General features: G+C 45.1%; 1 protein-coding gene across 1 annotated transcript in view; it reads right to left on the bottom strand.

Moving 5' to 3' along the window:
- Positions 1 to 15029, bottom strand: part of SMARCA1 (SWI/SNF related, matrix associated, actin dependent regulator of chromatin, subfamily a, member 1) — a 62784-nt gene extending 47755 nt beyond the window's left edge. Inside the window, exons 1-3 of the mRNA XM_006275640.4 lie at positions 14892 to 15029; positions 10008 to 10094; positions 1226 to 1392 (exon numbers count right to left, since the gene is read on the bottom strand). Coding sequence (XP_006275702.1) covers positions 1226 to 1392; positions 10008 to 10094; positions 14892 to 14987 — 350 coding nt within the window. The 5' untranslated portion in view covers positions 14988 to 15029. The remainder of the gene's footprint in view (positions 1 to 1225; positions 1393 to 10007; positions 10095 to 14891) is intronic.
- Positions 15030 to 21870: the final 6841 nt, after the last annotated feature.

Here is a 21870-nt window from a genome sequence, read left to right as displayed (position 1 = left end):
AAGTCATTTCAGAATGACTGCATTTTTAAGAGAACAGGAAAATAGGATATCAGCAACTTCTAATCAATCTAATTTACAACCCCTTTCAGTCCTCTGACAGAACTAATTTATTTTAAGCAGCTATTCCAGTTATTCATTCCATCTCTAAATCATTAAAATCACAGGTCAATAACATACAGCCTGTGGGCCAGAACCAGCCTGCATTGGTGGAGGGCTTTGCCTATGCCTGCACCCATGCCCACAGCAGGGTTGGGGAGCTTCCAGCTGTGCCCATGCCACTACCGCTTATTTTCGCCCTCCTATCTCCAGTCCAATGTGGTTTTGGCAACGCCTCAACCCTGAGGGGTTTTGCCTGCTTCTGTCCTGAAATCAGGCAGCCAAGAGATGCACTCTGCCACTGCTGCCACTTCTGCCCGCCCCTTGCTCCCCAGGTGCAGCACGGGAAAAGATTCCAGCCAGTGAGGAGCTATACTGAGGTTGGACATCAGCAGATTACACCCATGCTCCTCTCTCCCTCCTCTTACTGCGGCATGGCCACAGCTTCCACCCCCAATGAGGAGCTATGCTAGGGCTGGGCAGTTTCCAGCTGTGCCTGAACTGCAGCTGTGGGGGAGTGGGGAGAAGTGGCCGGAGTGCCACTTTGCAGATATCTTTTCCCAGTGCAGCTCCCCACCAGCTGGAATCTGTACACATGCTTCAGTTAAGGAGCAAGGGGACTGGGAGAAGCAACAGTGGTGTGGGCACAGCTCCCAGCTACCTTGCCCCAGACTGCATGCAGGGAAAACCCCATGCCACTGATGTACCATGGAAGCCACCTAGCCCACACTGTTCTGGCCTACAGCTTGTACCAGACTGATTTAAATTTTAAACCAGATCTATCCTAAATAAACCCAGTTGTACTGAGCAAGGTACTGAGCAGTATCTTCCTGGCACTATAGAGGGGAGCAGTGTAAAAAAGACCATAGAATCTACCATTTGATCACTATACTAGTGAGAAAAAAAAGAATGAAAGCAATTTTCAGTTGAATACTTAATCTGCCCAAAACTGAATCCAGTAATAGCCTAATGTGAGATAAATATTTTCAAATGAATGAAACCCACACCCCTGCAAAGCTCTAAATATACATACATAAGATTTTCTTATTAAGTTAACAAGGTGTTAAAAAGGTATAAATCTGCTTCAAAATACCAAAGTTAGGTATAAAATGTGAATATGATAACATACTCCCCAGCTGAAATTAAACTCTGTTTTTCATCCTTCTTGATTCGTGGTCGCCCCAATTTGACTTTCAATGGAGATGTTGGTGACTTCTGTGCTGCAGGCTGAATAAAATGTGCAAATAGCTCTGTCTGCTTCAGGAGGAACTCAAATCTCTTTGCTCGGTCCGTTTTCTAAGTTTGAGGACAAAGAGAAAAACAAAAAATGCTGTAGTTTCCTCAACCAGCAATAACTGTATTTCTATATATCAAGAAACTTATACACCATAACCCTGATCCTGCAAAGCACTTTATGCATGTGCACCTTCCACCTGCAAGGAGTTGCAAAAAGCCCAGGGGACTCCTTGAAGGACTCTATACCAATGTTAACTATAGAAGGCGGCAAGCGTTGTTTCTGGCGCACAATGAAGGACAAAAAGCCTTACTGAAATCAAAGGTAAACCTCCCATTGACTTCAATGGGGCCAGGATTTCACTCAAGAAGTCTCTGCACTGATTCTCATAATTTTTATTTTTTTTTAAGTAAACTAAAGAAAGATTTATAGGAGACCTGAACTACTAGAGTTAACAATATTTTTTACTAATTTCAGTATGAAAAGGCTCAGACACTAAATATTATTTTAAAGCCACAAAGTATATGCTTCACTATATTTAACAGACCACACGAATGGTAAACAACAGCTTTACCAAGAAAGCAAGGAGATCTTATCACATTCTCCTATCTGTTTTTAAACAGTATTTATATAAATCTGCCTGTGTGTATCAATAAACCACATATTCAAATAAAGTACTAAGCTACTATGCAGATACTAAGCATTAGTTAGTATAATAACATTCCTAAGCAATATATAAATTACAGAAAGTTCCTCAAAAGGAAAAAAGCAGGTCATTGTTATACGCAAATAAAAACACTGTAACAGTAGCAGCTTTGTCCAATTCAGAGAAAGCAAGATTCAGAATTAGGCTGACAAGATGCAAACACATCTTTTTGCCACATGAGGGCAATATAAATTTCACAGAGAATCTGTCCAAGTGTTGATAATGAACACCTTTTGGTAGTCACATGAAAAGAGGTCTTACCAACTTACACGCAATGGTGGCAAAAAAGGTTACTAGGAAAACTTAAGTAGTTATTGTCCCTTGAAACCACAGCTATTGATCTGCTTTTGCATAAACATCTTTAAAACTATCTAAACTAAAAATATGATAAACCATATTTATATGTAAACTTTGAAAAGAGGTGTGTGTACACACAGAGATGTACAGCAATGCTACCCTTTCACAACTACTACAAATATTTTCTCCAAAACAAAGTAATCAAACTAAAAATTTTAAATGGTGTTTATAGTTTTTAAGTACTATGATTTCTCTTCTTACCAAAATGAAGCATATTGCAGCAAATGCTTATGCCTACACATTCTTCTCTCTCTAATCCAATGCATCTTCACAGAGAATAGAATACAGACTCTTTGCCAATTCAAATCTAGTTCAAGACACCAGGGCTATTACCATGACCATCTGGAGGTCTCAAGGATCAGCTCTCCCTGAAATCAAAAAAACGGTAGCAACTTTTGCTCGCAGTCTCAAAAAACCTAAAAACTAAAATCTATCCCTAAAATTTATCCCGTAGTATGATATCTCAAAATAGTGCTGGGAGTAAAAAAAAAGTATTGCTATTAAACATGCCCTAAAAGTAAAGGCATAAACTTCTAATAAAGCTAAAAACATTGACTAAATAAGAGACAAAAAAGGTGTACAGTGAAGGACGGAGAGGGGAGGAGAAGGCCACAGATACTCTTCCTCAAGATGTACAGCCTACATAAAAACCAAATAAAATATTTACCTCAGTGCTTAGGAGCCAAACTAATTCCTCCCTATCTACTGGGGGTATATGGAGCCCCAAAAGGGTCCAGGAAGACTTAGGACTATGGCTACACACACACACCTTTACGTGGCCAATCAGGCCAGCAGAGGAAAATAAGCTGCACAATATTGACATGTCTAGTGCATTAACCTTACCTGATTGGGCAAGTGAACTTAGATGACGACTACTTCTAGTCCAAAGATAATTTAAGAAAAGAAAAAAAAGCACCACAGGGTCAGAAGTGTGGATGAAATATTATATATTAAAGGCACCCCTGCAGTTCCTGACCTAAGGGTCACAAGATTGACTCACACCGTTTTGCACGCGAGAGGGAGTGCGGCCTAAAAAGTACCATCAAAGCTCTACTGCATTACACAAGCATTGAATCCTGTATCTAGAATCTGCTAAATAGGATCTAGGTCATCTATCCTTGAAAATGGAAGCACTACTCACAGGGTTTATTATTTATAAGAAATTAAACCTTCTGGTAGCAAAGTTCTTCCCCTGATCTCAGGGCGTTTGACATTTTCCTTAGATTCCACCATGACTTCATGCAATACCATTATGTGGAAGAGCGTCAATGAAAAATGTTATATATTATATAAAGGAGCACACTTAAAATAAGCAGCATTCAGGAGGAGGTCCCAAGAGTCCTTTGTGTACTAGTGTAAAGATAGGTGGGTGAGCAGGACATGAACCAAAAGGCCTAAAGAAGAGCCCCCAGCAGGAAGCTAAGATGGTGTCTCACCCCTCCTGTCTCCCATTCCCCACTTCTCCCACACCCTGCAGAAGTTCTGGCTTGGGCAGCAGGGACAGCAAAGCAGCAGCAGTGCAGGAGAATGCGTTAGTGAGCCAGGAAGATAGGTTTCAGTTATGGATACTCTGGGAACCATAGTTCCAAACTGAGATTTTCTGCTGCTAAAGGAAATGTCACTTTTTTTTTTTAAACCACCACATACCAGTGTTTTTTGGCTACTTGAAACATGCATCAGTGGCAAAACAGCTGTCATTTCCCACAGGCACAGGAAGTCTCCAATCACTACTCCAGCATTGCATGCCACGATTACTTGCTTTGCCATTCGTGCTACCACAGGAGGAAATGGGAGCTGATGAAGGGAGAAGAGGACTGCCCAGAGCACAGTACCAGGCAGTTACAGCCCTGCTTCTGTAGTCTTCCAGGAAATTACAGAAGGCCTGCTGGAAAATCTCAAGCCTTCACTTCTGCTGTTCACAAGCTAGGCAGAAAGAAGCAGCCAAGGGTGCCACAGTCATCTCACAATGCCCGTGTGGAATGGATACCTCCAACTTCAAATTCCTCCACTTACTGAACATACTATTGTCAGGTCCTTGTAACAACCTATATGACACTGCAATGCCAAATCCACAATCACCTGATAATCCTTCCTAGCTTGAATACCTAGCTGGGCAAAATGATGCAGTCATGGAAAACAGGCTACAACATCCAAAGTTCTCACAAAGCATATGGTGGAACTGTGTGGCATACCCTCAGCAAGTGACTGTGGGTTGATGGAGGAAAAAAGAAAAGCTGGATACATATAAAGCTGGAAAGCCCTGCCTTCCAACCACCTCTAAACGGCATAGTATTAGTTCAGGTGTGAAAGAAAGGCAGAGTGGTAAGAGAGGGTAGTTAATAGCCATGGGACGATCGTGGTGGAGACAGACCTTTATAATGAGAAAGACTACATTTCCCAGGATCTAAGTAGAATTGACACCAAATGAAGCTGGGAGCACCAACATACAAGTCTCTTCAAGCATGAAGAAACAGGGCATGATTGCGGTCTAGAAACTGGCAACCCCTGACTATCCCTTGCTCCTTCCATTTTAGTTGGTCATGGCCCAATCTACTGCTTGTGTCATTTGTGAGGTCTGAAGGGTGACAAAGTAGATATATGCCTTGCATTTTCGGAGGTTCTCCAAACCCAAAGCAACGATCAACTTATTCATCTGTTTAGATATCCCCAATCACTTCTCTGTGCTCAACAGAACAAACACCTGATCCTTTGTCCCACTCCACCATAAATCACTGCTTATTAAGAGACAGGGCTGTTTCTCAATTGTATTACAGGCTCTGGGGAAATCACCATTGGACATTCATGCATAACTTCTGGATTACATGCTGAATGGTACATAGAAGTGTCTTCCATAAGCTCTCCCTTGACTCCCTGATAAGCGTTTGCCAACACCACTTCCAGAGAAGGGACCAAAAAGTGACCCCACCCTAAGGTGATCAGCAAGCCCAGCCTACCTGCTCTTCCCAGCTGTAAGGTGACAATGGAATATATCTTAGGGCACCTAGGGGGCCCTAAGATATACAAAAGTGTGGAGTCTGCTCCAACACACTATAACACGTTGAAACAGATTTGATTGAGTCTGCTGAAGCATGGTAATTACCATGTTCCAACAGTCTTCATCTCATGTATCAGCATCCCCGTGCTTAAAAATGGTGCCAGACGCACCTGAACTAACATTTGTTCAATGAGCTTTAGTTCAAGTGCCCCAGCCACCATTCTTAAGCATGGGGATGCTGATACAGAAGATGCTGCGGCGCTTTAATTAGAGTGGCTCTCAGAGCCGCTCTAATTAAAGCACCACCGTCCCCACCCCCAGAGCACAAGTAAAAGTGCCCCTAAGGCCTGGTGGAGAACGCTAAGCATTCAGACAGATGCATCCAACCATCACTTTCCCAAATGCTGCCGTACTGCATCCTGCCTAACTGCAAGGTAAAAGGCACGTCACTGGGCAAGGGGAGGGTAGTAGAGACCAAGCAGCTCTCTCAGACGATTGACTAACTGTTGCTGCTGAACCATAACAAGCACCAAAGCTCTCTCATTCAGGTACCTTAGCTACCTACTTGAATCAGGAGTAGGGGGAGCAGACATAAAGTAACCTTTACATATACCAAAACAGAAAACAGGGACAGCAATAATAAAGCTCAGCAAATAAACAAAGTTTGGTTTTATTTAACAACAAATGAAACAAGCATTGCAATGAGAAATCAAAAAGTTCTCGATAAAAAGAATAGGGTTGAGAGGGGTAACTGCATGCATTTAACAGAGGGGGAGACAGGATACATACATATGAGAATGTCCCTTATGTCCCAGGGGTTGGTTCCAAGTCCCAAGGAAGACTATACAGATGCACAGCTCTAAACCACAAAAAGCAAAATGCCATAGCATCCAGCCCACAGCCAGACTTAGTGGATCAGAGGGTCTTAGTCCCTAGAAAAATCTGTTCTCCCTTATCCCTGAGAAACTGCTGCTCCCAGGAGGTAGCATCAAGGGGCCACAAGACATTGGCTGGCTCCCTGAAGTGTGGAAGATGCTACACAAACAAAGAAAAAACACAAGAGTCAGGAAAGAAAACTAGAAAGGACTTCCATCCATGCACTCTGGCACAACAGGGTGCACTGCATCTCCCATGCCTATTTCCACAGCAGGTTCAGCATTTCTCTTGCCACGGTCACTTTTCCACATTGCTGTGGTATTCCTTCTGGCACAGACAATGCCCTTTGTCACCAGATCCTGATGTGCTGGAGGAGTGTCATTCCTCTCCAGCAAGATCACCAGCTACCCAAGTATTCTTTCGCCTATCCCTGTTTCCCCACCCTCTGTTTTCTTCCTCTTCCTCAGGTTTGTCAGAGGACAAGCCACTGTCTGCAGTAAAGACCTTGAAGTCCCAAAGCTGCAGATTCAGAACCTAGAAGGCAAGACATGTACAAGTAGTCATTGTTCCATCCTTAGCTTCAGAATTAACTCCCTAGCCTCCCTGTAATTTCCAGGATGCAATTACCAGAGCCTTTGCCTAGTCTTGGGACAACCTGACAATAGTACCTATGCCTGGCTGTTCCTTCTGACCTGTTGTTTCAGTGGTCAAGCACCTGGAAACTGCAAAAAGAGGCTACTGCACTGCTTGGTATACATGCTACTGTAGTATTGTACAAGGCTGCGGCTGTGGGGCATGGGGGAAGAGTGCAGACAGATAGTATAACACTAAGGTCCAATATTCCCAAACACTCTCTGGGTTTTCTGTGGAGAACATAACACTAGTCCATATGATGTAACAAAGGGGAAGCAGATACTTGTCTATGAAAGCAAAAGGGTGCCTTGCTAGATACATATTATAGCTGTTTCTCAGGATGGTCTCCACAGTTCCTGGAGAAATATATTGAGACTGCCAGGTACTGTAGAACAAATATAAAAACAGTATTTCCTGGTGTAACAGAGACAGATCCCAGAGGTGGCTGCAACACCCCCTGGTGGCCTCATGAATCCTGCCCTACTCTGGCTCTCTGTGTATACTCCCTCTTCATTCTCGCTTGCCATGCCTTGCTGGAAATATTGTTTAGAAAAAAAGAAGGCTGCCCCAGAGTCCTAGAGCTTTAGTCAACCTACAGCAAGTCTTGGTCAACCTTCACACTCACAGATCCCTGTTGGACCCCAGTGATCCCAATCAATTCTCACATTATGAGAGACTTCCTGGCTCATATGTGCTCCCACCCCAGGACACCAGCTGCCTTATGGGTGGGCTACAGGTGTCCCTTAATTGGGCTTTCAGATTTAACTCTGTGGCAGCTTTGTATGACTGCCTAGCTGTTGCAACAGTGTTTTGCTTACTTGCAAGGGTTTCCCCTAGCTGTATTATGGCAGAGTTGTTAGCTCTGCAATAGAGGCTAATGGCTCTCAACCCTGCCCCCCTACTCTTTTGGAGCTCCTAACAGGCAACCTCCCACAGGTGTGGCTCTCTAAATAGCAGCTGCCTTCTCTTAAAGTAACAGGCACCACAGATGCCCTGTTACACCTGGCAACAGGAAGGCTTGGCTTAAGCACTAACTGAAAAGATTACCTATCTGCCCAAGCAGGTACACATCTGACTTATGATCAACACCTATTACCCAAAGTGATCACCAGACAGAGGTTTTTGCCCCCAAATTAAAATTTTGAGCACGATGGATGGGTGGGACTGGGCTCTGTCAAAATAAATTGATAGCTACCACTGAATTTGTTTTTGTTGGCAGCCAAAGTGGAGAAGGGGAAGCCCTGGTTTCCAGACCTGCCATGCAACAGAAAAGTTACAGGGGGCAGTCAGTGGAAATTCGGGCCTGGCAGAGGGCACAACACAGCCCTGTTGAAATAAATGCAAGCTGCTAGAACTTTTTGTTTGGTTTTTGCTTGCAGCCAAATATTAAATGTACTTCTTGGAGGTTGGGGCACCTGGAAGTAGGGCACTAGTGGCAACCTGTCAGCCATCTAATCTCAGGGACCACTTTGTGGGGTGGAAGTCTGTAGTGGCATTACATCTTCACTTACCTGCCTGGATGGTATCCAAGGCAAAGGGGCTCTGATACAATGATTTTCAAGGGACGGGCTAGCCAACAGCTGGCAGCAATGCAGGTAACTATGATTGACCAGTCAGTTTCATCCAAGCTGGATCAGTGGATAGGAAGTCAAAAAGGTTCTCATTTGAAGCGAAAGCCTTGATGTTCACAGCCTAGACCTCCTCTTCTCTGCTGACATACAGCATGGCTTGATGCTGCTGTCCTTGGCAAGGATCTCAAGTTGCTCATCACAAATCAGGCACATAGTCTGCTGGCAATGAAGCAGCAGTTGGTGTGCTTCACACATCTGCAGCAGCATTTGAAGTCCTCTGCCTTCATCCTTCAGTGGGAGCTGTCTCACCAATAGATATGGGCAGCCATTTGGCACTGTATGCATCATGATAATGGTGGGTTTTGTGAACTCAAGCTCAACTCCTCCCCAGGGAATGATAGAAACATGAGGTCAAAGACCTCCTTGAATTTTTAACTGGTGGAGCAGCAGGCAGAAACAAACATGCTGCTGGGAAGGCAGGCAGATGTTAAGGTAGCTAATAGAGGGGAAAAAACTGAATCTTCACACCTGACTTAACTGAGCAAGCTTCATGACCCCAGAGGATTACAGATAAACAAATCTATTCTACATAAGTATTAAATTTACTACCACTTAATTCTGAGGCAAGTTTGCTGCTGAATGTACAGGGTTTTTGTAACTTAGGGCTGTCTGTCATTTGTCCACAGCTTTCTCCCCAGCTAGTTTAAGGCCACTTAAGATGGTATCAAAACCCTCAGTAATAAGCAAAGAAGTACTATATCAGTGATTACTATTACTTTCTCTGTCCAATGCTACTTCTTCCCTTAAAATGGGTCCTAAATAGATCTTACTGGCAATATGATTTTGTGAGGTGTTCCAAAAGTTACGATTTTTCTCTCATTTAGGTAGTGCAAACTATCAGCATGTGCCTTATATCATACAGATCTATAAGGCTCTTTCCCCACATTCTGATCACTGCACAGTATTGTATGCATGAGCCCAGATCACAAAAATATTACTGCCTTTTTTTAGGGTCTCCCAAGCCTAGTTTGCTTTGCTTTTCCAGGTCCTGTCTTCTTTTAAAACCATACAATATTTTGTCTTCCATCTCTGTTCTTGTTAGATTTTAGATATCCACATCAGTGTAATGAGACAGGCCCATGTTTCTTACAATGTCACAACACCCTCAGGATACCACCTTGTGCATCCCAGCTTCCTTTTAAAAAATCCTTAGAGGCTATAAGTCCATGTGCACAATCATTAGTTCTCACCTGTTTCAGACTTGCAAAATATATCCCAACTCCTAGGCAAACTACATTTCATGACAGAGTTATCCCCTTGCTTTGAAAATTTCCCCGAACATACATTATTTACAAATGTATTCTGAGAATAAGTTATAGCTATTTGTATTAATATTACTATCCTTGTTCCATTTTCTTTCCCTCCCTTCCATATCCTGTCTGCAGTACCTTCTTGTTTCCTCCCATTGTCTCCATTTAGATTTTTTTTTAAAGGCTGCCAAAACGTAAATCATCCACTATGCTGTAACAACACACTTACCATCTTCTCTTCATATTCTGGATCAATTTCTTTTTCAGGTCTAGCTGCCTTCGGAGGAAGTTTGAGTTGAAAAGGAGGATCATTTTTCTGGAAATCAAAGTTTTAACATTTTATTAACATTATATTAATGACATATTGAAGCAGGAAAATTGTCAAACTGAAAAAGTTCGCACAAAGAGTAGCAGAATTAGTTTTCAAAAAAATTAACCAAATCTCAAATAATGTGAAATATGTATTAAAAAACAAATGCATATTAATTCACCAAAATCAGTCTGAAATACATGAAGAAATAAAGAGCAGATAAGAAAAAATAAAATCTAAATCCAAGAATTAGTCTTATTCCTTCCAGTGTATCTCCTCGTATATCTTGGGATAGGAAATAAAGGGCTGGGACTGAGGTATGCCTTGCTTGTCCATAGAAAAAGTTCTAATTTTAAAAAGGTTAAGTGTATTTGCTAACTGTTTAAATTTTAGCCTCTAGATTATGTTCTTCCCCTCTAGACAAAACACAAAATCATCTGGAGATGCAGATTAAATTGCTCTCAGTCATTTGCCTGTTGAGACAGATTATACTTCATAGACTCCCTCTGTGCAGCAATCTCCATGGGACGTATGCATGTACGTGTCTTGCTCCTGGAGTGAAAGAGCCTCCCTCAAAAGCCATTTATTTAAAAATTCTAATTTACAACTTCAAAAATGACATTTTTGGAAAAGACTGCATCCTTCCAAAGAGCTTCCCCATCTGTACAGTACGTTACATAATGGGGTCCTACCTGGCTGAAGATGCACATGCTTTTTTTTATTAATGATTTTTTTTTTTTTAAAGACAGACAAGTGAAAGAATCATAGCATTTAAGCGAGAGGTATCCTGTTCAGTTGGGCATGAATGCAGCATCCCAGCTTACTTTTTACCAACCTCATAAGAAACCCCAGCACTACAGAGTGCCATAGGTATATGCTCTTGAGAACTGATCTAAATGCTACTTCATAAATATTTGAATTTGGGTCCATATAAAAAGTGTTACAAATGAGTCATCTTGAACACTCATCTGTGGTAAAATAACTGAGTTGTGACAGCTTATTTAAAACAGATGTTAAAATAGGATTGGTTTATTAAGATGCAAAATGCAAACGTATGTGTGTGCAATACACACGTACACTTTCCCTAGTAATGGAATACATCCCTATGAAACTTCTTTGTAAAAAAGGACCACTGTCAACACTAATACTGGATGCAATCTCCTTGTTACAGAGGCACCAGTATCTCTCCTTAAAGAGAAGTGATGGCTGGCTGTGGCAGCAGCCAACAATCAAATGTTGCCTGCAACTCTTCTGTAAGCAATTAAGTAGGTAAATGCAAGTGATCAGAAAACTCCCGGTCTGTCTGCCTGTGACAAATAGGACATTTATTACTAGAAATTTGAATTCTTTCCATTCTGGGACGACAGTTTTTAGTCCTTATGACTGTAAAAAGAACATATCACATAATGTGATGGAACACAGTCTTCCCAAGTCTGAAGACAGATGGTTCCAGCACCTGCCTCTGCTGTGACTCAACTTTCCCAGGCAGCAGAATTATACTTGAAGACTTGTCCACAAATAGTTATTCAGAAATAATTATTCCTTAATAACCCATCTCATGCGGTAAGGTAAACAAAAAAGGATTTTTTTTTAATTTCAAAACCAAGCTGTTTTTGACAGCTATTGTACTTCACACCCTACTTTAATTAGATTTTAGGTACAGACAGACCTTTACAAAGCATATTTTAGTTTCCCTACTGCTATCCAGTCCCCTATAGACAGTAATGAACAGTAGCACTGTGCAAAGCTTCAGTCCCTGATTCGATTTAGCGGAGATGCAGCCCAATTTGGTGGCCGAATCTCCGTATCCAAATTGAAGCAGGAAAACCTTTAATCTCTCCGAATCGAACTGGAACCTTCCAAATCAATTCAGGGAGATTTGGAAAGATTTGGAGATTCGGACGTAGACACACCTTTAAATGTTTTTTCTACATAATTCAAGGTATCAGGAAGCTCGTGAATGCTGAGATGCTGGGGCACATGGAGTGTGGGGGGCTCCCCGGCATGATTGGCAGCAGACCCAGAAGTGAACAAGAAGCACTTCCAGTACACTTTCGGGTCTGCCAGGGAGCACACTGGCGGGCCCCCACACGCCCCCCCAGCTCAGCGCCTGGTGCCTCCTGGGTCTGGGGGGGCACCCAAGGTCCCCCCCCACAGCTGATCACTGAGCTGGGGGGTGTACAGGGGACCCCCAGCGCACTCCCCAGCGGACCTAGAAGTACTTCCGGTCCACTTCCAGATTCACTGCCAAGCACGTGGGGGGCCCCCCTGCACTCCTGTGGGACACTCCATCCACTCCACCACTGCAGCATTCACAAGCCGCACCTGGTACCTCGAGGTATGTAAAAAAACATTTAAAGCTGTGTCTGTGGCTGAATTGCCGATTCTTCGAATCAGCATCGAATCTTCAGATTCTGATTCGGCAAAATCGAATCCGGACAGTGATCCAAATCAATTAATCGAATCACTGTCCCCGATTTGGGCCTAATCTGAATCAAATACAGCCAATTTCGCACACCCCTAATGAACAGCTCCTTTGCCTCATGAAGGAAAAAAATCACAAAACAAGAGCTGAAAGTTCCATTTATAGCAGACATGGAATAGGGCAGGGGTGGGCAAAATACAGCCCGTGGGCCAGATGCAGCCCACCAGGCTATTCTATCCAGTCCGTGGGGCCCCTAAAAAATTTAGAAAATTAATATTTATCTACCCCTGGCTGCCTGTCATGCGGCCCTCAATGACTTGTCAAAACTCAGTAAGCAGCCCTCCACCCAAAATAACTGCCCGACACGGGTATAGGGAATACTCCCCTTACTATGTATGCATATAAATTTGTTTAGTTGAATAGCACAAGGTCAGTCCCAATTCACTGCCTATTGCTTGTTAAATATTGCTGGTTATCTGCATATGAGTTCAGTGCATGATCTGCTTAAATGTATAGCATGTTTTACCTAAACTTTTGACTGTGATTGTACTCTGGCTAATTTCATAGTAGCTGTAACGGTCTCCTTTATAGCCATCTGTATTCCCTTCAACTGTACCAGAAACAAGGAAGGGAAAGCAGCAGTCAAAAGGCAGGTGGACAGCTAAAGTGTGCTCACACTTATCCTTACGTCTGGGTAATATTACAAGATATATGAATTTTTATTTTATTTGCAGATCTAGATTATAGGGATACAGATACTTCCTTGTACACCAGTCAGTTACACGTGAACTTTTATTCAACTACGTAGAATATACTTTTTTGCTTAGATCAGATCTTCGCTAGAAATACTTGTCAGTATAACAAGGCAGTTAAGTGATGCAATTTTGGTTTTAGACACATCTATACATGAAAAAACCCCTAACAGAGATGTTTTTGCTGACATAGATTATTTTGTTCACAGAACTTAATCAGCTGACTCTACATTAGGGGCATTTCGTTTTGTCAGCTATGCCTCTTGAGAATATACTGGGAGTCCTCAGGTAGTCTAAGCATTTCATGATATATAGGTTTGTCCAAATGTTTCATAACTTAAATGATATAGCTTAAGGCAAGAGCAGCCAACCTGCAGCACAAGTGGCTCAGGCAGCCTCCGCGTTAGGCCCGCACCATGCTGGGGAGGGGATAGCACAGCAGTAGACAGGGCAGGTGCAGAAAGCAGAGCAGCAGATCAGGGAGGGGAATGGGAGTGGGAGCGGAGCGGCTCTCAGGGTGGTTGTGGAACTGATGTGTGGCAGGTCTGTCAAAAAGGTTGTTTCCCACTGGCTTAAGAGATTACAGAGATCAACAACACTTTCCCTGTCTATCTTTACTAAACCAGAGATGGCAAACTTGTTAGCCTCAGGCCGAGGGAAGGATGTCGTTCTAGTGGGAAACTGCAATTGGTAGGTCCTACAGTGAAAGAGTCACATCAACAACAAAGGCTGTCAATATACCACCTGCATTTACACCCGTTTCCCAGGTCTGTCTGTACACCGACAGATGGTTATACTAGGGTCTGGTGCAGAGAGAAATTAGCCCTGCAGAAGGAGGTGCCTGGAGTAGGGACTATTCAAGCTCATTGCTGCCAGGTAGCAGCGGAGCCTGGGGCTACCCCGGGAGGAGAGGGAGTAGCGCTAAACCCAAAAATACACTTGGCAGGTGTAACCTCAGCTCCGCGGGGTAACGTTACCCTGCAGCGAGCCACTTGTGCTGGCGCGGGGCTAGACAGCAGAGGCCTGCTCCACATTTACACCAGCGGGTTGGGCATCTCCATCCCAGGCAACGGCTGGGAGCAAAACCGCCGCTGCTTCAGTGAGTCGGGACCTCCTCCGAGCTTTTAATTGGCGCGTGCCAAGGACAGCCCGGGTGCTTTTCGGCACGGGGCTCGCACAGCCAGGCCCAAGCCCCCGGGCATCACGACCCAGAGGGCCAGGAAGAGAGTGCTCCTGCCGCCTGGGGCCTTGCTGGACACACCAAGCGTGTGGCACTGGGGGTGGGTAATTCAGCATCTTCCAGCTCCGCCTGGCAGGAAAAGGCTGAAGTTCAAGGACACCCAGCTAGGCTGGGACCCTGGGGCTCAGCCTCCCCCTCGGCTGCTCTGACACCAGCCGAGGGCGGCCCAGGACACCCCGCGCGGGAAGGCCCCTGCACAAGAGGTCAAGGGCGCCCGCCTGCCCGCCCCCGGGCGCTGCGCGCGCAGCTCCAGGAGCGCCCCCCGCCCTTGGCGCGCAGCGGTGACACCGGGGGAAGGGGGGGGAGCGGCCGTTGGTGCCTCGCGCGCTCCGAGGGTGACGTAGCCCCGCCCGCGCCACCCGCCCCCACGAACGGTCCCCGCGCACCTCCTCGACGCCGGGCTCCTGCGCGGAGGCGGCGGCGGCGGAGGTGGAGGGCACCTCGTCATCCGAGCGGCCGGGGCTGTCGGGGCCGCTGTCCATGGCGCAGCGCTGAGCTGCCGCCTTCCCCTCCCCCCCACCCCCCAAAACACCGCACGGCCCCGCCCTCGCCCCCTCCGTCTCCCGCTCCTCGCATCCATCGCGAGATTTCGACGCGCGACGGGGGGAACGAGCGCCAGAAAAAGTCCGTCCGCTCGCCGAGAGCATGCGCGGGGAGGCGGAGCATGCGCAGTGCGACTGCTGAAGTCAGTCCGATGTTTGCCAGCTGTTGCTGGGAGCCGGGAGGGGCGGGGCAAAGGCGGGTGGGGGAGGAGCTGCGACCTGGGGGCGAAGCGGAGCTGCGGTTGTGTATAAAGATCAGTCTATAGATAGACCTGTATCTATAGATGTATGGATATCCATATCTGTATGAGCTGCCCTCATATATGTATATGTTAACCCATTAATATATCAATATATCAATATATCTATTTAGATAGATAGATAGATAGATAGATAGATAGATAGATAGATGAAGGCAGAATATGAAGTTTTATACAAAGGCAATATATGAAGTTTTATTTATTGTCACCAGGTTTAGAATTTTTTTTAATCCCTGGTATTTACTATAAAAAAAAAAACCATGTATGATGATTATGTTAATATGCAGCACGTCCTGCCATGTATGCACCGCCCCAGTTTTGTTTTTCTGGCGAGGTAGACGGTGCAGTTTTTTCAGCACTTTGGCCAAAAACATTGGCAACCCCCTGTATAAAAGGTGCACACCTGCCCTCATGCCAGCACATCCACCTCCCTCAAAGGGCGAGGTTTATCCCAGGAGGTCTCCAGCAGTCCCAGACCGAGGGCTGGCTATGCCAGAAAGAGCCGGGTAGTAGCTACACAGGTGTCCAGGTCATAGTGCGCATTTCCTCACAGCTGGCAACAAGGATTCCCATTCCCATCCCAAAGGCTCAAGCTGGATCCTCCGTATAAGATGCCCCTGAGTACCTTAGGAAAGGCAGGGTCCACGGCAGACAGTCCAGGGCTCAATCTGAGCTCAGCCTTACGACTTCCCTTAGGGCGATCTAGCATACCCACTGCCTGCACGGTCATTGAGCCTAGCAAATCCCAGGCATGTGATTGAGCCTTCAGAGGACTGATCTTCCCAGCTACCCTCTACTACCTTCCATCTTCCTTAGTCCGTCACAAACTGGTTCTCCTTCAAGCTTCTCCCTCAAAAACTGACATCTAGGTGCAGCTGAATGAGCTCACCTTACCTTAAACCTTCTTTATAGGAATGACCTGCCCAAGACCTCTACTGCCAGAAGCAGTTAGATATGAAGCTTGAGAAAACCTTCCACCGTCGAGGTACAGAAACAGAGACGTCCCTAGGGTGGAGACAAATTGGGGCAACCACCCTGGGCCCCGCACTTTGGGGGGCCCCATGGTCAGTGGCATAGAGGTCCCACTGCAGCCGGCATGCAGCGCCACTCTTGAGCGCTGCCGACTCTGCCGCTGCTGCCGCCAAGCACTGCCGGCTCCAGCCACTTGCCCCACTACCCGGGCCCCGCACAGGCTGATATGCCCAGGCCCCGCATATCACTAGGGATGTCTCTGTACAGCAGCAATGCAGTGGTAAAAAACCCAGTCCCCTATATGAACCTCTGGATGAATCTGAACACTGATGTATGGCATTGCATATGTCTTTATTCATATTACCTCTGGTAGTATATAGCGTGTACAATGTGCTTCACTTGTACGCATATATCCAATACATGTATAATCTGATTAACTGCAGAGCACCATGCCACTCCCAATGTGCTGTGGCATAAGCAATCTATTTGGTAATGTAACTGTACTCCATTTAACAGCATACTAATTGGCACCTAAAAAGGGGAAAGTGGGAAACAATTGTCAGGCTGCTGTTAAAAGTCTTGAAATGCCAAGACTGTGCTGTCCCTTCGTTTTCAAGGCTTCTACCAACTGGCATTAAATGAACTATTAAAAGCCAGGAAAATGACAATGGCTAGTCAGTTGCAGCCATCTTTTTCCAAAATGTAGGCACCCAGGTTAGGCACCTAATTCCACTACATATACTATAAGACATCTTTTTCAACCCATGGGTCATGACCCAAAAGTGGGTCACAAGAATATATGAAAGGGTCACAAGCAAACTTTAAAAATGGATTCTCCTTTAAAGGAGAAAAATGTGGGAAACTGTGGCTTTTCCCTTGTACAGTAACAGAGTTCCAGCCTCCAAGGGGCTGCTTGGGGATCCCCCCTGCCACACACACACACCCCTACCCAACACATTGCGGAGCTGGGGCCTGGGGGCGGGGGCAGCAGTTCGGGGGTGTGGGGCACTGGGTCAGGACCGGCCATTAATGTTTAAAAATTGGTCCTGGTACAAAAAAAGGTTGAAAACCACTGCTCTAAGACATCAGATCTGAGGTAGTGCTGAGTTCTGCATCTTTCTTCTAAGTATACAAGTAGGGGTAGGGGCATTCAACACCTTTCTAAACAGGCACCTAGAAATACAAGCACTGGTCTGGGTCAACTTGTACCAAAAATAGGCTGTTTACTAGCAGACATTGCTGATAAAGACTGCCAAGGAGCAGCATTTCTGCTATTTGCCACTAGATAGCATTGTCAGGCTATGATCTTCCTCCTAGGTCTTTTATACAGGATTCCTAGTAAAGTATCAAAGCTGCTTGTTGTACAACTTGGTTTCAACAAGATGGGGAAAAGGCTTCTAGTTTAGGTTTGTAGACCACCTTACAGCTGTTTTTGTACAGGTATTGAATATTTCAGCTCTGTTTTAATTTAGTACACTTGTTGAAAAGATTGCTTATTTCTTATTGCTTATCTATATAATGCAAACATTCTAAGTGCAACCATATAATAATTGAAATATTCTGAATATAAAGAACAGCATATTTAAATAACCAGATGAATGAGTCATGTTACGCTAAAAAGTGATTACAAGTTGTTTTCAAATAATTTCCTGGTTCCTGAGAGTTCTTAGTCCCAAAAAGAAGGGGCAAACTAATTTATGCCAGCATATAGCACAGTGGATTATACAGGAAAGCCACCCAGAGTTTGCACAGCAAATTGGGAAGTAAGAGTCAATCTTTAAATAACGGATTATCCACTTTGTATTTATTAGAACAGACTTAATATAGTCAGGGTAAAGGGAAGTTCAGTTTTCATCTGCTGCCAGACATAGGCATCAGAAGTGGGAGCAGAGGCCTGCCTGGAATTCTTGGGCTCTTCTCAGTCTTTTCTATTGTTGTGTCTAACATAACTTTAGATTTTAAAGCACAGGGCAGCAGGGGACAGGACTGAAGGATAGAACAGAGGTTCTTGTGTGCACATAAACTGTTGTGTGCATCATACTGCTTAAACACTGTGAATATCTGTTAACCCATCAATCCCTCTGTCCCTGTAAGATCTCTCACATATTTCCTTTGAAAAGAGATGCTTTGCATTGTGTCCTGAAGGTCAGTAAATAAGGGGTAAGCAAATTCCAGATTCAGGAGCTCTTCCATTGACTGATCTGGACCCAACACCTATTTGAACTAAGCTAAGGACTTCAAGTGCTGTAGCTATGAAGTCAAGCTATGACAGGACATGAAAAAGCATGCAGGTTCTGAACCATGAACAGCTCACTAGATCAAAAATGAAGTACCTCAAATAGAATTGCAGGAAAAAAGTGAAAATCAGTATAACCCCAGGAAGCCTATGAAATACTCCGTGGAAGATGTACTGCTATGGAAATAGTTTGCTGTTTCTTGTGAAGCTATGAGATCACTACAGATTTGATATGGACAAGGGGCATCCAGGTACTACTTGCTTGAATCTCTTCCCTAGTATCCTACTGTTTCTGTGAATATGCTTCTTTAAACTATGGTGATTAAAGCATTCTCAGATTATTGGAGATTGTTTTGGTTAGGACAAATTAGTGATGTGAAAAGGTCTCTCTGAAGCAATTCTGTTAAGAAGGCATTTATGAAGTCTTGTTTCCCTGAACATAAAAGATAGTTTCCTTGCTCATATTCCAAGCCTCTTTCAGTCACTATTCTGTCCAGTACGTTTTCTCTAGGATTTCTCAGAGGTCACACTTAGCAAGGCTTCTCCAGGGTTTCCTTTCCAGTCTGCTGGAGTGGCTCCTGCAGTGTTTCTGCCCCTTCTCTGACTGCACACATATAGGCACACACCTGGCATTCGCAAGTCAGTTCACTGCCCCGGTATTTATACTGAACCCACAGCAATGTTCTTCCAACCACACAGAAAGAAGCTGCTTAGGAACATGTCCTGCATGTTTTGGGTAGTGGTTCCTCTTGTTTCAGCTATTGCTGAACATGTAGTTGTTCTTCATTTCGCCTGAAAAGAAGGAAACTATTACGCCCACCAGCTTCTTTCTAAATCTCCAGTTTAACAATAACCCTAGCTCATTTCAGCCAGCCAGTCATCTAAAAGCAGACAAAAAGAAATAAATAATGGTGGTACCATCAACCAACCACTGACTCCAGAGGGGAGGAAATGAAGACAAATTTACAAGGGATACGAGTGTAACTATTTGCAGTATATTGCAATGAACTAGAGGAGTGCAATATTTGTTTAAGTGCATAAAACAATGCCAGATCCAATTTGTTGTTTACAGCCTAGCATTTTCCAGTCCCACTATCTGCTGCATAACTATATTCCAGTTAACTGCATATGAACTGCAACTGTCTACGTTGGAACTAATTGTACTCTGTGTCACAGTACCAGAAACGCTGATGGGGAAGCAGCTGTCAGAGGCTGCCACTAGAAACCTTGGAAATGACAGGAGCAGCCATGAAATTGTCTAGCTGTCTCCCTGAAACTTGCTATTAGAAACCTTGAAAATGATGAGAGCTAAGAGGCCCCGAAATGGAAGATAGCACGGCACAGCCATGAGCATTGTTTATGTTTAATTCAGGTAAGTACATAGTTTTTTTCAGCCCTGAAACCACACTTAAACAGAGCCCACTGTATAGACTGACACAATTTCTGTCAGGATACTTCTGCATAACCAACCCAAGCTGGTTTTACTCTAATTCAAATCCCTTTCCCTTCGTGCCCAGTTTCCTTGCAGCCACCCAAGAGGTACCACTTTCAATGGAGTTCTTGAGGAGGGTCTATTCCTCTGTGAGGCCTGGCATCTGGGACGTATCCTGCCCATTCTGGTCAGTGGGGGTCTCACGTCTATCCCACCTCTTCCACTCCCAGTTTCCACAGTATGTTCTCAGCTTCTAAGGAAGTACTTTGCCAGACAGTCCTTGTGAATAACTAAAGCTCAACTGTGTCCTGTAGGCCAATACTGCTCAGCCTCCACAGAGGTCATGTCATATGGCCCATGGAGCTCCCCATGGGTCCAGAAATTTGGCGAGGGGGGCAGAGGAGTCACACCAAGCCTTAAATCACAATCTCATTCCTCCTGCAGCCTTCTTTTTACCAGATGCTAGATACACATTCTCTCTAGTAAAGGAGTAAGACTTTGCATTGTTGGATTGTAAGGTTTCTCTCTAATTTCAAATAATGCAAGTTTCTTTGTTCCTATTCAGGGACTCTGTAGAAGAGGTCTTCTAGGGTTCTCAGCCTATGCTGAAATACAAAGCATGCTGAAGCACAACTAGTATTCATACTGGTTAATGAAAAAACCTATTAAAAGGAATTGAATATCCTGGTCCCTTTAGTACTGTTCTACTTAGCTAGTCAGCTGAACCTTTCCACCATCCTGTTAGATCAGGGGTCACCACTCTACAGACTGCAGCCCCTTTGGATCTGGCCCACAGAGCCATTGCTTTGGTGTCAGTCAGCAGTGGGAGCTCTGCCTGCGCTGCTGCACCACTGCAGCCAAACACGGGTCTTTGTTAGCCGCCAGGTCCTAGTGCCAGGTCCTAGTGCCTGCCCATCTCAGACCCAGAGTAGGTCACTCTAGCCCAGGGGCGGGCAATTATTTTGTGTGGAGGGCCGCTTAATGAGTTTTGGTGAGCTGCTGAGGGTCCGGTGGGTAGTCCCACCCCTTGGCAGTTGCCCTGCCCTCTTGTCACCATCTTGGGATTGGAAGTCTGATCCCTAACCCCTGACCTTTGCCACCAGAAATCCTTCCCCTTGTCCCCTGGAAATACTTCTTTCGGGAGGGAGGGTTGCCATGTTAGAATCAGAAAAAAAACAAACCATACAGTAAAAGTCAAACACCCACTATAACATATTTTAATTTTATTATGAACAATATTTTTGTCATGCTTTGTGATCGCATAGTGTATATAGAAGTGATTGCATAACTCAAAAATAAATTCTTAGTCTTGTATATGGTAGGGGGTTTGTTTGTGTATGGTAGGGTGTGGGGGGGTGTGTGGTGGGGTGTGAGGTGTGGGATGGGTGTGGTGGAGTGTGGGTGTGTGTGGTGGGGATGAGTGGGTGTGGGTATGGGTGTGTATGGTAGTTGTGTATGGTGGGGGGATGTGGTGGGTGGGGGTGTGGGTGTGTGGTAGGATGTGGGGGTGTGGGGGAGGAGTTTTTGAGGGTGTGTGGCTGTATGGAGGGGGCATAGGATATGTTGGGGGGTTGTGTATATGTAGGGAGTTGTGCTGTACATCGCAATGAGGGGCACAGCCTCCCCTGGGCTGTCTGTATTGCCAGCACTCCCTGCCACTCACGCGCTGCTGCTGCTGCTGCCACTATCTGCCAGGGCTGTGTGCCGTGGGGGGAAGGTGGGAGGGATCCCCACACACACACACCCACATGCTGCCCAGCTGAGCTCCACACTGCCACCGCCTCCCTGGGTACAGGCTCATGCTGCTGCCAGCCCAGCCCCACACTCTGTGCTTCCACCCACTGCTTCCCAACCTGCTGCCCAGAGCCAACAGGAGACCAGGAAAGTGGAGCAGCAGCAGCCCTGTGCAGAAGCTGTGCTGGT

This window comes from Alligator mississippiensis, chromosome 8 (assembly GCF_030867095.1).
Source record: "Alligator mississippiensis isolate rAllMis1 chromosome 8, rAllMis1, whole genome shotgun sequence".
NCBI classification, from domain to species: Eukaryota; Metazoa; Chordata; order Crocodylia; family Alligatoridae; genus Alligator; species Alligator mississippiensis.
This window is presented reverse-complemented; position numbering and strand designations above follow the sequence as displayed.